Genomic DNA, 15,639 nt, shown 5'->3' with positions numbered 1-15,639 from the left:
TCTCTCTGTGTGTGTGTGTGTGTGTGTGTGTGTGTGTGTGTGTGCGTGTGCGTGCGTGCGTGTGTGTGTGTGCAGACATGTTCACAGTGCTGTAATGTTGAGGTCAGGTGCCACATTTCTTTTCTGTAGCACATGACAACCAACAAGGGTCAAGGGGCCCGGTCGTCCTGTTAAATGGACCATGGCGCTGTAACGGGTGCCTGCATGCTAACACACTTACACTGTGTGTGTGTGTGTGTGTGTGTGTGTGTGTGTGTGTGTGTGTGTGTGTGTGTGTGTGTGTGTGTGTGTGTGTGTGTGTGTGTGTGTGTGTGTGTGTGTTTGTGTGTGTGTGTGCACGCAGAGTAATTGCAGCTCGTTAGGAATCCCAGAGAGTGCAGCCTTGGAGTCATTAACTGCTGTTTCCGGCTCTCCCCTCGCTATTCCCCCCCCTTTTCTTTTCACCTTTAACAGTCTTCCTTTCCTTGAACTCTATCTTTTTCTTTAACCCTCCTCCCGATCATGCTGTTGCCTCTCCAAAATCCCCCACAATCTCCATTTGCCTCTCAAAACCCCCCTTTTCTGCATCCCACGGAAAAGTCTTAAGTTTTATCTTGGCTCATTTCGGTAACCTCTCCCTCCTTTTCTTTTTTTTCTGTTTTTACCACTCTTCATCCTCTGGCTTCAAATCAGTCTTTCGCTCCCTCCTCTCACTTTCCCTCGATTGCCTCCCTCCGCTCTCCCTCTCTGACTTTATGTCCATTCTCGGTGGAACAGGGACCCTTAACAGCAGCATCTGAATTGGCCCTGTGTTTTATCATTTGCACCACTGAACAGAAAACTTACACACGGCTGAATGTCACGTTCACTAATGTTTACACACAACCCGTCAGTGCTCATGTTTCCATAAAGCATGTTTGTAAGTGGTTCATACTATGAAAGGACAATGCACAGAAGTTATTTGAACGCCACTGATGCTGGTTTTGTTAACATTATTTTATGAATAAAAGAAAAAAATAGTCCTTTGATCGCCTATGGACACAATCTGCCAGTCTGTTTGGGCAGATCATTTTCCTCTGCACATTATAATCTTTTGAATACGCACATTTGTATTTACGGCATTTAAGCTGCATTCTGGCATTTTCCAAACAACACCAACAGGCCAAAGAGCACTAATTTGTTTGCATGTTACTGTTGAGCTGATTAAGAGACTGACACTGTGGGTCCCAACTCAGACAAAATAGACCTATCTTTTTAGCCTGTAATTGTTTACATTGAAAGTACGCCAAATTAGCTTTTAGCAATTCCTGTTTGCTATGTACCCATGGCTGTACAGACACCTATCACTGGATTACTTTGAAAACTTAAAAACCTGATAGTTGTCAGGGAAGTTCTGGAGTTATAAGGAGTGTCGGGAGTTATGGACGTTAGTTTGCAGTGGACATTGGAGATAATGTTGTCCTCTGGAAATCACACTAAATCTAACAAAACTGTGTGTGTGTGTGTGTGTGTGTGTGTGTGTGTGTGTGTGTGTGTGTGTGTGTGTGTGTGTGTGTGTGTGTGTGTGTGTGTGTGTGTGTGTGTGTGTGTGTGTGTGTGTGTGTGTGTGTGTGTGTGTGTGTGTGTGTGTGTGTGTGTTCAGGTTTGACTGACTTATGATTTAAAGAAGACATACGAATCATGAAGCAAATTTGGCAATTGTGCACTAAGGGTTTTAAAGTACCGCAATATCCTCCATGAGATGTCTGTCACAACCGCGGCGGCTCCAGCTCCAGCTGCTGACTGTGTTGATGGGCGGGCCAAATCAGCAGGCCAAACTACAATAACTAATATTCACCTGTCCCTTTCACCTCACACACTCTCTTTGTCTCATGTCTTTCCCTCCACGCCCCCCTTAACTCTTTTGTACCCCCATGGGGAGGTGCGACTCACAGTTTGAAATGTCTGATTTATGTTATTATATTGACTTGTTTTGTTAATAATATGTTTAAATTAGCTGGTATTCTGTTAAAGGCACTTGTCAGACATTCACAGTGGATAATGTTTGTGTAGATTATCCAGATGAATATTAAAATAGATGGTCTTAAAGCTTTTTTGGTGAATAAATTCCACTATTTTTGTACATTTATAAAGCAAAGTCATGAAAACAAATGTCAGGTTAACCGGGAAGGAAAATGAGAGTTAGTTGCAGCCAACCGTATCTCACGGGGTCATTACAAGACCAATGAAAGCCATGAAATGCTGTTTAAAAGCACTGGGAAGAACTCCTCTCAACTCTAAGGTCCTGAGTGGACCTTAGAGTTGAGATTTGTTGTTGCAGAATTGTAATATTTTCTTCAAAAAAACAGCTCTGTATGCACCAGGTCAGATTGAGTGGGTGATCTCCAATTTGAACCCCCTCTGTTTAGAATATCAACCTCAATATTAAATTAATTGAGAGAGCAAAGCAGAAAGATGCAAATATTCACCAGTAAATATATTTCTCTCGGCATAGATAGCTCTAATATATATACACCGTTGTATGAACACTGGGCAAGTGAGCACCACTTAACATCACAACATAATATGTTTCAAACTTATTTATACAAAAACTGCGTGGCTAAATCAGTCTGAAACACACAGATTTGCTTAGTTTTACTGGATTCCTGTTCTTCTTGTTATCTCCTTGTGTACACAGATGTGTCCCTCTCCTCTCTACAGACATCTTTGCAACAGCAATGTGACTAAAGTTTTTACAGTTTTATAAATTCATAGTTTTAGTCTTACTAATAGGTTTGAAGTCACATCAGTGGTAAAAGTGTTCAAACCTGTTAAAAGCCACTCGCTGAAATTGTCATTTTCACCTGTGGTGCCTGGCCTTGAAAATGGGCCTTTATGGCGTATTCCTTCCAGATCCATAACACTCAGCCATTATTTCACACATTTCTGCCAACATGCAGCTTTCCCTCTCTTACTCTCCCTCTCTTACTCTCCCTCCCTTGTTTTCTCAGTCTCTCTTTCTTTTCCTCCCTCCAGCCTCGCTCTGTCTGGAAGCTGCTGAGGAGCTGAATGGTCAGAGCCAGAATGAAGTCATGATGTCTTTATATCATTATATTCTCCTTTTACCTTTTTTAGTCACAGAAAACCCATAAGGGTGGGGCGCCGGGGCATAGATTGGCTGTTGATGGGAGTGACATACACACACACACACACACATACACACACCCCCACCCTTTAACCCTGTTATGTGCATGTTCTCGCTCCTCCATCAGGCCCCGTCCTTTCCATCCTGACTCCCTCAAATTTTCCATGACAGAGCCCCTTTAAATGGGCACAGTCACATTTCTTTTTGGGAAAATGCTGCGTGAAGTGATGTTGACATTTGGTGGATAATACTCTACTTTTTTCTTCTCAGGAAATAATCATTACTTTTGTGGTGCAACATGTCTTAGTGAAAAAAAACTTTAAGCTTTCATTTGGAAAAATTGGTGGGTTTTTTCACCTCAGTGTTTAATAAAGGACAACGAGCACTACTTGGGCTGCCAAATCCAGCCATTGAATAGACGGGGAAGGTTTTGATGAATAATACATTTTTTTGTCCATATTGAGGGTTGTTGGGTTTCTTACAATCAGCAAATAGAACTCGCAGTGTACCCGCCTTTTTATTTACAGCACCACAACAACACTAACCAGCGTAACATGTTGTCTTTAGAGAGGCCTGTGCTCTGCCTGCTGGTACAGTTAATGATTTTGCAGTTGTTTGCAACACACCTAAACCAGCCTGTTTGATAAACATCTTTTAGCATGAAAACCCATCAGCAGCCACTAATTCCTAACAAGAGTCTTTTCAGCTACTTTTCCACTCAAGCTAATATATTCGTGTGTGTGTGTGTGTGTGTGTGTGTGTGTGTGTGTGTGTGTGTGTGTGTGTGTGTGTGTGTGTGTGTGTGTGTGTGTGTGTGTGTGTGTGTGTGTGTGTGTGTGTGTGTGTGTGTGTGTGTGTGTGTGTGTGTGTGTGTGTGTGTGTGTGTATTCCAACATAAGAACGTACACATTGACTGACTGTTTGACACAGACAAACTTTCCACACCGTGTACACACACACACTTTTTTTTTTTCCTGTGTGTGTGTGTATGCCTGTGTGAGTGCAGGCTGAGTAAACCCCACAGTGGTTTCCAGGCCCAGGGTGAATAAAGGTGCCTTTTGTCAGGCCTGGGGTGGGTTGGAGCGGCCGGTGAGGAGGAGGCGGGGGGTGTCCAGTCTGGAGCAAGCATGAATGTTCCCTCAGTTCCCTCAGACATCGCACCTCCCTGCCTACTTTCACAGCAGCACTTGAAGAGAGCAAGAGAAAAGAGGAGGAGGACCTCAGGGTGGGGTAGGGAGGGGGGCCAGGGTGGAGGAGGAGGAGGAGGAGGAGGAGGAGGTGGGGTGTATTTGAGGAGGTGAGCGGGAAGCCGGGGGTGGGGCTTGCGTCCAGCCAGTGAGCTCATTGGAACAGCGTTGTTGTTTTATCCTCCTACCAAGCGTGTAGTTTTTGGAAGGCATACGAGCCGACGGCCGGCCAGCTCCCTCAGTTGCCCCTTACCGCTGCAGCAGAGAGGAGCCACCCCCACCCCTTACCATCCATCCACACACATACACACACACACACACACACACACACACACACACACACACACACACACAGCCAGCCTGACTTACCCACAGGTATCATCCCTGGTTTCGGGTGATAGTTTGGAACAGCTTTACTGAGTGAGTTTTACTGGCATTTTTTTAATGTCTTATTTTTTCTTACTACTCTGAGCTCTCATTGGTTTTCTCTTCTTTCTGTATTTTTGGGTTGTTGTTTTTTTCCAACCTTCTCCTCCTCCTTATCCTTATCTGGTGGTGAGAACCTCGAGTGGACAGACAGAAGAATTTCACACTGTGACATACAACGAGGACGAACACTGAGCGAAAGCAGAAAAAAAAAAGCCACGCAGAATGGTGGAAGAAGAGAGGACCGAGACAGAAAGGTGTCTTAACCGGATTTGTTTTGTCTCTCTCTGTTTCTCCCTCAGCCTTCCGGTGCTCCGGTGGAAAATGATCCTCTGGGCGGGCTGCCTCCTGGATGGGGTAAGTTTGCTTATCACACTCCTTGTACATACACTCCAGACAAAGTTACTCTCAGTGAGGGGTGCTGAAGTGCTGTAAAGGGTCTTGAGGTTTGGCTTTTGTCCGATTTTGGTCAGTCTGATAGTCCTCTGTACCTGCTCGAAGTGTCTGGTGTTGAAGTCAATCCGATTAGTCAGGATCGGATCCTTAAGTCTGAGCTGTGTTCAATCAAAACCTGAAATCCTCGCCAGTTTTGTGCAGGTATGTTTGACCACTCTTGCCAGTAGTCAACAGAGAAGCAATGGAATTTGTCAAGATCTGAACAGTGGGCTCTTGATTTAGTTTTTCAAAGTGTGCTTTTCATTTCTGCAGACAGCTGTGAGGGATTGAGGTTTGGGTGAAATGTTGCAAAATGTTTGCAGCACGGCAGCATTTTTCTCTTTTCTAGCCTTTATTCAACATCAGAAACAATGTTGGTTTCTGTGGCTTTTAATATTTGCTTGAGCGTCTACCTTGTAGTCCCCAGTGAGCAGATCAGTTGTTAATTGTTTGATTTATGTCCCGGCTCCTGATTTTGATATTCATTCCGTGGTTGAAAATCTGGATAAAATGTCTCTTGGTTTCTTCTTTTTTTTTTTTTTTTTTTTTTTTTTTTTTTTAATACTCTGCTCATGTTATACCAATTCATCACTGTACGCACTCCCTTTACTCCTAAGTCCACAAATTACAGAGGCCCCATTATTGATGGGACTCTTCATTATCCAACGTTTTCCCAAATGAGTAATGTAATCAGATCCACGCAGAATTATGTCACACACATTCATTCATAAAGGAATGCTGCTGGCAGCTCGCAACAACATTTTCCCAGACTTCATCACACGGCCATGTTCACTCCAAAAAACCCTCACTCCCTGCCCATGATGCCTTTTCAACATGTTGCGGTACCTCAAGACGAAAACCTCAATTATATCACTGGCTCAGATTCGCTTCTCTGGCTCGCTCTTTTTCATCTGCGGTCGCTTCCCTCGTTTTTTTTTCTTTCTTAAGGCTCAGATTCAAAAAGAGAAAGATGGGAGAAAAGGGGGGAAAGATGGAGGAGAAGCACAAGATACAGTGGCGAATGAAAGAAACTAGAAGAGGGGGGTGGAGGGTTCAAACTGGATAGTAAAGTGGGAGTGGAATGAGTCAAGGAGAAAGCTAGTAAGAGTTGCAATGTGAGCACTACTGTTTCTGGGCCCTCCACACACTCCTGTTAATGAGAAAAAGATGTCAGAGCGATGGAGGGTGGAGGATGGGGCACCAGCTACTCTCTCATGAGACCTGTACACACACACACACACACACACACACACACACACACACACACACACACACACACAAAATGTTATTCTGTTTTTAAGTTGCTTCCAATGAAGTGGCTCAACTATTTTTTATCTTCTTTTTTAAATTAATCCTTGACTCCATGTTTAATAATTGCTCCCAACAACGTGGTCACTTTGACTTTCCAACACCCCCACCACGACCTTAATGCTATATACTTGCATATGCACTCGCGCATACACACACACACACACACACACACACACTTAGGTTTACCCCGGTGAGGTATTTGAATCAAGCCTTAGTGAAATATCACACACACTCGCTGGTTTTCTATCATGGCAGTGAGATATTTTTTTCTCTTCGTCCCAAAAGAGCGAGTGAGCCCAGTTGTTGCTGTCAGAGACACTCAGGTGATCCCTCTGATCTCTGTCTATTTATTGTGGAGTTTCTCCTCCCACTTTAAACATCACAAATCCCATTTAGACTTGTTTTGTTCAGCCATTGTGTTCTGTTTGTGTCCACAGAGAAGCGTCAGGACAATGGCAGAATTTACTTTGTCAACCACAACACACGAACAACACAGTGGGACGATCCTCGGACCCAAGGGTGAGACTATAAACTCGAAAAAGTACTCCTACGTGTGTATTGGTGTGTGTGCATGTTTGCCTGCTTGTTAGATCGTATGTTGCTTTGCGTGTTTGCTCGTACTGAAGAAGATTAGTTAGAGTTTAGTATGGCGGCAGAGGGAGTCATCTACATTATATGTGCATGTTTCTCACTGATCAGGGCTGTCCTAGAATATTATGGAATTCAAAGATTTCAAAGGAATTTGACAAATTCTCTGAGTTAGTCCGTGGAAATTAGTGAGCTTACAGGAACCTCAAAGACTTCATTTTACAAACTGACTGTTCAGAGCTGAAAAACAGCATCAGTAAAAAAAAATGAATTTCCTTTTTTGGGCTTTAGGCTGATATCCTGTGATCTATCTGCCATTTATTTGATCTTTTTTTTTGGCATCACCCTCAATTTCTTTGACATTTAAACACTTCCTGAGCTGAATTGTTTTCCTCTCACCTCACTCATTCTAATTGAACCTTGTACTCTCTTGGTGGGATGAAGTAAATTTCACACATTCACACAGTCTTTTTCTGTTTTCGGGCTCTTAAACATGCAGGGCATCTTCTTCTGTGCATGACATCATAAGAGCGAGTTAGGGATGTGATTACTAGCTGAGTATGTGCCTCTCATCTGCTAACATTACATTCAGGTCACAGAGCTAAGGATAGCAACCTTTGACAAACCCAGAAGGTTGTCATACCGCACTTATTGCTGTTCTGAAGATATTTCCAGAATCTCCAAAAACTTTTCTTCCTGCCTAAATGAGGAAAAAAAAAGAGATTTCTCTACTTGCTATAAATGAGATATGTCCTTGCCTAATTTAAACAGCATGAACCAAAATGTAAACGTCCTGTTATCAGTTATAGTTTACTATATTGATGTTTATGTTTAGGAAATTAACACCTGAACACCCCACAAAATGAGCACATACAGTATGTCACCACTGGCTACCTCGATAGAAAACACGACGTCAAACGGGTTAGAAATCGTATTCAATGTGCAGCAAACTGAATGTTTTTTCGTCCGAATGATTGGAAGAGTTTTTGAAGATTTTGGAAATACCTCCACAACAGCGGTGTTGTTAAATGAGCTTCTGGGTTTCTCAAAGATGTTAACGGTATTTATTTTGTGGTTAGCTCTGTGATTCAAATGTACTACATGAGAGGCACAAACTGCGGCTCGGGTGGAACGAGGAATTCTGGGCCACATTCAAAAATATTGCTCTGAGTCACTAGTCTTAATAATAATACAATAACCGTTCATATTGGCCTCTCCTGCAGTGGGCCCCACTAATGAAGGCTCTCTAGATTGTATTCTCCAGTAGTTGGAAGCAGTCTGAATAAGTCCAGCCTGTCTTTATGGATCCTCGGAGGAGATCAGCTCCACCTGAGCACGGCTGTGAAGGGTTTTGTTTCAGCGGCTTTAGATCCACAGGTTGGCGGGGGGAGTTGTGTTAGTTTCATCCCCAGTACGGGGCCCCTCCAGCTGGGACCGTGCTCACTGCCCTCTCCCTGTTGCAGGATGATCAAGGAGCACCCCCTGCCCCCGGGCTGGGAGATGAAGTACACCGCCGAGGGAGTCCGATATTTTGTGGACCACAACTTGCGCACCACCACCTTTAAAGACCCCCGACCCGGGTTTGAGTCAGGGTAAATATTCTCTCAGCCCTTCCTCCCAAACCTGCTTTAAAAAAAATCAAAGTATGTCACGGACTCATCCTGAGGAAATGATATAACTAAGTCATCCTCTTTTTTTGTAATTATTGCACAATGATTTTTGCCTAGGTCTGACATAACTGCATTACAAATATCAATTTTAAAAAATTTAACAAAATTAAAAACCTTTGTTTTGTGAAAACCTTAAAAGATCATGAAAAAGGCCAAAAATGAATCTTAATCTATACCACATCATCTTTTTACTTTTAATCTGCATCGTTTTTTGAGCCCATGTTTTTATCCATTGCCATTTCTATTTTTAAATATTTCTTTCAACTTAAGCCTCACAGATATTTTAACAAGAAGTCATATTATATCACAGCAATGTGTTCATGCTAGCACGCACACACACACACACACACACACACACACACACACACACACACACACACCCCTCTTCCCCTCAGCCTGTGGATGTTTGCCTTGCCTTGAGGCAGTCTCAAATCGCACCGCAAAAGTCAGGAGAATGTGCAGATGTGCTACAACAGATCCACTGCAGACTGCACTGGCATGTGTGTTGGTGTGTGTGTGTGTGTGTGCGTGTCTTTCTGTGTTTATGTTTGGCATACAAGTGTGTATTAGCTTTTGCTGTGTGTGCATGTGTGCGCGTGCATCTGCAAGCTGCTTTTCATGCTGATATTTGAACGTATTTTTAGGCTGGTGGTTATAGAGGGCTTCTGAAACAGTCTTCACTTTTTTTTTTTTTTTTTTTTTTTTTTTTTTTTTACACTGGATCCTGCAGGAGTGTGTGTCCGTGGCCAGCGCTCTGCCGCTGTGGTCTCCATTTCCTAACCCAAACCGAGATGTGCCCGGCACATCAGCAAGCACAAACCCAACGCATTAGAGGCCTCCTTCTTCTTCTTCTCTCTTTTCTCTCTCTCTCTCCTCCAATCCTCTCATTATCTTTCTAACTCTCTCTTTCTTTCTGTCTGTGTCTCAGCCTCTCCGGTGCTGACGAGGCACATATCCAGCATGTGTGTGCAGTGGGTTGGTGGAGCTTATACTAACACAGCTGCCCGCCCAGACTCACCTCTGTCTTTCAGACCCAGACACACCAAGTCGTTATTTAGAACAGAATGGCTGGTGTGAATTTAATATTTACTTTGAGTCTCTGACCTGCAACATGGAACATGAGGACTTCTCATAGGAGACCGTCATGTTTCTGTTGATCAGCAGATGACCAGTAAAGAGCTGAAAACATAAAAGGCCGTCAGTTTGTTTGTTTTGGAGGATTACCCCTAGAATTATGAAATCAGGATTCTCCATTTGCTTAAAACTTGTAAAGTTGACGAAGTTCCTCTCTCTCTTTTTTTGTGTGTGTGTGTGTGTGTGTCTGTGTCTGTGTGTAGGTCACGGCAGGGCGGCTCACCCGGTGCTTACGACCGCAGCTTCAGGTGGAAGTACCACCAGTTCCGGTTCCTGTGCCACGTAAGTGTTAACTGTCTGGAAGCAAGACAAAACTCTCCCTGTCCACACACCTTGATCTGTATGTCAGCGTGTAATAATTATAATAAATAATATGAATAATGTATTGTTAGAACACATTACACACATGCTCAGGTCCTATACAAGCACAAATGGAGAGATGTCAGAGTGAGTGGGCTGCGACTGCTGGACAGGCGCCCCAAACAGTTGAGGGTTCGTTGCCTTGCTCAAGGACATCTTGGCAGTGCCCAGGAGGTGAACTGGTATCTGTCCAGCTACTAGTCCACACTCGTCCACACATACTTCGGTCCGTATGGGGACTTGAACCAGCGACCCCCTGGTTTCCAACCCAACTCTGCCACCCCTATTACTAGAGTTTGGGTCTGTTCAACTTATGAAACAACATATTTTCACACTAACCTGTTGTGGTATCTAGTTATGCAGATAGTTATGTCTGCATTTGTCCAGATTTTGTTATATCTATCTCCTAAGATTTTTGCCTCCACGCCAATAAAGTGTCCTCGTTGATCTAGATAATCTACAGAACACACTGTTGACAGTCTGTGTGGGGACTATTTATTCAGTAGAAATGCACCTCCATTGTATTTGGGGTGCAGGCAGACATTTCAGAGCTGATATCTTTTTGAATGAGTAAATAAAAGTAAGTCTGCCTGGCTAGACTACCTGTTTTTTGGTTGCTTGAACAGCATTGTATTCATCATCAGTGGTGGACCAGACTGACTGGACCAGGTACTGCTGACTAAAAGCCTACAAGAGTCTGTACTGATTATATCACCGTAACACAAGTACTCGACCATCTTCAGCTTAGAACGAGTGATCTTCACAATCCAATCCAGAGTTGAAATTTGTACTTACCAGCAGCTGTCAATGTTGTAAACGGCTTGTCAGAAAGCAATGTTTTCCCTCGGTTTGTGGGAGACTTAGGTGCATGTATTTGGCGGGGGGTTTAGGCGTCCTTCCTCAAGAAAATGTGACGCTTTGAAATAAAAAAATAAATAAATTTGACATCTTTTTGCAACATTCCCATATCTGTGTCTAAAACATGGGAACAGCTAGAGCAGATAATAAATACATAACAATCACAACTTGTTGGAGAAGTCCATTTGGGACAATCATAAGATCTGAGTATTTCTGATCTGTGATCATTTAGTGGGTTTAGGTGCTGCCAAAAACGGCTGGGGTGCTCCACCTAAGTCTTGTGATGGTGGGAAAACCCTGAGAAGGTCTGACTCAAAACTGTTTGACCCTTATGTTGTCCTCGGGTCAAATTTGACCCGTTTTCATCAGAAATATAGGTTTCTCTTAACTAAAATACCCCAAAATGACATGGATGCATGGATGTTCCATACAACGTTCTTTGCAGGTAAAATTAATGATTCCTTTTGATTTTGATTGATTTAATTTTGGGGTGTTTTATTCAATTTTATAGCATTTAAAAAAAAAAAAAAAAAAAAAGCATCCTGACTAAACTTTTGACATAAACCCTGTGATCCACTCAACATCCTCTGATCTCAACTAATAGACAAAATAATTCATAATTTCTGCTTCCTTTACTCAAAAGTTAGGTATAATGCCATATAAATTAGGTTTATTGGTCATGAATTAAATTTATTTTTTGAAGAAAAACGTAAAAAAAATGAAAAAAACGCATCGGGGGAAAAAGCGACAAAAATGCTGGAAAAGGTGCAAAAAAAAAACGTTCATTTGTAATTTTGACCCGGAAGGACAACAAGTTGACGGGAAGACAATGGATAACTGTTTATTTTTCCACATATGGAGTTATTTTGTAACAATGATGAATTTCATTTTTTGATTTTGTCTCTGTCTAGTCCAATGCCTTGCCCAGCCATGTAAAGATCTCGGTGTCCAGACAGACCCTGTTTGAGGACTCGTTTCAGCAGGTCAGAGACCAAGCAAACACACTTCTCTACTACACTCTCTACTACAAAGGCCACATGCATACTCTATAACAATTAAAAAAGTACTGATGATTAAACAAAAACATGTGATTAGTTAACTCTGTTATCTGAACTTTGACCAGGCATATTTCCATTTTTCATCTGTATGTAATTCCAAAGTTGCTCCAAAATGTTCCATAGATTTGTATCAGCCTGTTTGGACTTAAGTATCTGCAAACCAGGCTTAGATATATCCATACATCTCATGACACATTACAGTTAGCACATATAGGAAGAAAATACACAACATTCATTTCAGACTTCACACAATAAAAGAATAACATTTAAAAATGTACTTCGCAGTCAGGAAAATGTTCTGTCAATCTCAAATGTTACCTGTTAAAAATCTTTGTATGTTTATGAATAATATGTTATGGTTTGTCATCAGATCATGAATGTGAAGCCATATGACCTTCGCCGCAGACTCTACATCATAATGAGAGGAGAGGAGGGGCTGGACTACGGCGGCATCGCCAGGTGAGAGCAACAACAAAACAAGCGCACCTGTCTTCTTCTTCCTCACATTCTCTCATTTCGTGTGTGCTACTACAGGTAACTTAACCCATAGGTTTTTGGTGACGGTGATGGTGTGTTTTTCCTTTTCCTGCTACTTCTTGAAACTCTGCACAGCTTCCTCCTCCACTGGAACCAGCTTCTAAGTCGGCGTTAACTGCCATCCTAGACAGGATTGAAACTATTTTAAAAGATCATAAAGAGGCAACGGGCATTACAGGGTTCTTGACTTGATTTTGCTCATTTATCAACAGCAGAGTAACTGTACATGAGCCAGCGTTAGCTCATCAGGCAAATTTTCCTCGGTTGTCCCTGGCTAGTTTTAAAATGGCAACCTAAAAAAATAAAATACAAAAAAATGCCACAGACCAACATTGCTCAAACACAACACATCAGACAGCAAGCAACAAAACAAGACAAATCTGCAGGCGGGAAGCAAAAGTCAACAGGCAGTCCGCAGTCTAATGTGCACATATCTGATTATCAATAAGCCAGTTCTTCAGCTGACCAGTAAAAGAATGATCAAAATTTACTTCTCTTAACTGCATTGTCTTTAGATGCTGTTACAGATAACGCTGACTGACCAAACACACTTCTTCGAGTGGGAATGAGACAGTCCCCTCTTTCTGGCTTTCAAATCGAGATGTTCGATACCGATACCAGTATCAGAAATGGCTCCGAGACTGCCTAAAAGGATGGTATCGGTATCGGCAAGTACTCAAGTTTATGCACCAATCCGAAACCATGTAATCTAGACCCAAAAAAAATCTACTTCAAAGTGGTGTATTTATATTCTCTTTCCGTTATGACTGACCAGGCTGTACAACAAAGTTAGCAATCATATCACATCCATACAGGGATAGTAGTATACAGCTGTTAAAAAATAATAAAATATAGGATACATTGGTATCATAATAGGGTACTTGGTAGATTTGTGTGTGTGACGATGAAATTATCTCTGGTGGCCAGCAAACCAAATAACACCTCCTACCCTCTTGCAACATCTCTCTGTCGTCCTTTCCTTACCCCCCCCTCCGTCCACCCACCCATCACATGTATCCATCCTGCCCCCCCCCACATACACCCCCCTCCCCCCGTGTCTGCTGTGTTCCAGGTCTTCCTCTCTGTATATGTTGTTTATTTTTCTGTTGGCGGTGTTCTCATTTTGTTTCTGTTTGGTTTTGCATTGTGTCTCTGTCTCCGGTGTCACGGCAGTGGTTTTACCCTATGGTAGGTGACATTATGCTGTTCTACCACAGGGTAGAACCACGGACGGGATGTTGTGAGGTGTCTGCGTCCGTCCGTCCGTCAGTCCATATCCCCTCCCATAAACCCCAAGGGGGAGGGCAGGGGCCTTGGGTGCACTAGGTTCTGGTGCTGCAACAGCTGGTGGTGGTGCTAGTGGGCCCTCATTCTCTCTAACATGCATCCTTCCACAGTCTCTTTGTGTCTATTTGATTCTGTCCTGTTGTATTCATCCCTCATATTATATGTTTTTTGTCTCCATGTAATTTATGTGTCACATTTTGATTGTAAGATGTGTGGAAATGTGTTGATGTGCTATAACAAGGTTCAAAATTAACTTTTTTTGTCCACCAGCCAAATATCTAATGAATGTTCAAATTACATTTCCGTAGATTTTTTGGCTGGTAAGTAAAGCAAATCTACCAGCATTTGGCCAGTGGATGGTGCTAATTTTGGACCCTGACACTATATTGTAATTTATATCACTATCCAGAGTAGGTTGATAAAATTCTTATTTTTGACAGCTGGTCTGCACAAGATCACCATAATTCTACATTTTGCTTATTCCCGTCTTTTTCTGAGCGTTAGATGTAAAGTTATTACCACTCTCTGTCCTGGCTCTGGCCCACCAGGCCCACTAAAGCTCACTAATTAACACGTCATATCTGGTTTGTTTAATCGGAACAAAAACTAAAGTGTAAAAAACGACAATGTATAATTTTTCCTGGCAGAATGGGCCGTATTGATCTAAAATATTCATTTAATGAGAATCTGTAGACTTAAGGATTTATTCAGAATTTAATTTGAGGATATACTTTTTTTTTTTTTTATTTGAAGTAACATCAAAACTGGCTTCATTAAATTTGATAGTCTTAAATCAAATTAAATAGTTTTTCCTCAGAGCTCAGTGTTAACAACACTGCTCAACTTTCAGTTAGATACCAAACAGAGAAGAAGAACGAATATCAAATACTACATTAAGTGATGGCAACCCTGCAAAAGAAAATAAACCAGCTCTTAAGTTAGACCGGCCTGAAACTTACAGACACACAACTCAGTACTGTCTTGTGATGTAATTAAACAAAGTCTTCCCCATATCTTTTAGTCTTCGTCTTTGAATTATATTCATTCCACTCATCCTAAAATCCAACCTGGGACTAATTAAAGGATAACTGGATAGTTCTTCACTTAGGCTATAATTGATTTAGTACAATTTTCAAACTTACAATGCGTCATTCCTCTGAAGAGGTAGACTTACTGTTTCATTGTGAGCTTTGTTATTTTGTGTTTTATTATTTTCTATCAACTGTGCTTGTTAAACATGTTCTGTTTTTGGATTTAATGTACTGTGATTATTGTTTTATTTTTCCGTCTATGTTATAAGAAGTATTTTTTTCTTCATCATCACCATGTGGTCCATGTCACATATTTGTTATCTGTTCTTGTTGCTCCTCCACTTCCTCTGTTGGACTAGTCTTTGATGAAAATTGATAGTTCTGATGTTAAATTATAGAATCAACCAACATTATGCCCTTATGTTTCTTAAAAGGAAAATGGTCGAGCATTGTGCGTGCATGCAAAGCTTCCTTGTGTGTGTGTGTGTGTGTGTGTGTGTGTGTGTGTGTGTGTGTGTGTGTGTGTGTGTGTGTGTGTGTGTGTGTGTGTGTGTGTGTGTGTGTGTGTGTGTGTGTGTCGCTTAAACAGACCCACTGACCGACAGCACACAGCAGAGGTCATTGGGTGCCTTGTGCGTCAGTACACCCTACACA

At 42.0% G+C, this 15,639-nt stretch overlaps 1 protein-coding gene across 4 annotated transcripts in view; it reads left to right on the top strand.

Annotated features, from left to right (window-relative positions):
* Positions 1 to 15,639, top strand: part of wwp2 (WW domain containing E3 ubiquitin protein ligase 2) — a 56,147-nt gene that overhangs the window by 32,377 nt on the left and 8,131 nt on the right. For 3 of the 4 annotated variants that reach the window (XM_028586027.1, XM_028586028.1, XM_028586026.1), the window contains exons 11-16: positions 5,019 to 5,073; positions 6,900 to 6,981; positions 8,514 to 8,642; positions 10,058 to 10,136; positions 11,984 to 12,055; positions 12,501 to 12,589. In XM_028586027.1, the coding sequence (XP_028441828.1) occupies positions 5,019 to 5,073; positions 6,900 to 6,981; positions 8,514 to 8,642; positions 10,058 to 10,136; positions 11,984 to 12,055; positions 12,501 to 12,589 (506 nt within the window). The remainder of the gene's footprint in view (positions 1 to 5,018; positions 5,074 to 6,899; positions 6,982 to 8,513; positions 8,643 to 10,057; positions 10,137 to 11,983; positions 12,056 to 12,500; positions 12,590 to 15,639) is intronic. The other variant, XM_028586029.1, reaches the window with a different exon arrangement.

The sequence above is a fragment of the Perca flavescens genome, chromosome 8 (assembly GCF_004354835.1).
Source record: "Perca flavescens isolate YP-PL-M2 chromosome 8, PFLA_1.0, whole genome shotgun sequence".
NCBI lineage: Eukaryota > Metazoa > Chordata > Actinopteri > Perciformes > Percidae > Perca > Perca flavescens.
The sequence above is the reverse complement of the archived record's forward strand: the minus strand, read 5'-3'. Positions and strand labels throughout refer to the sequence as shown.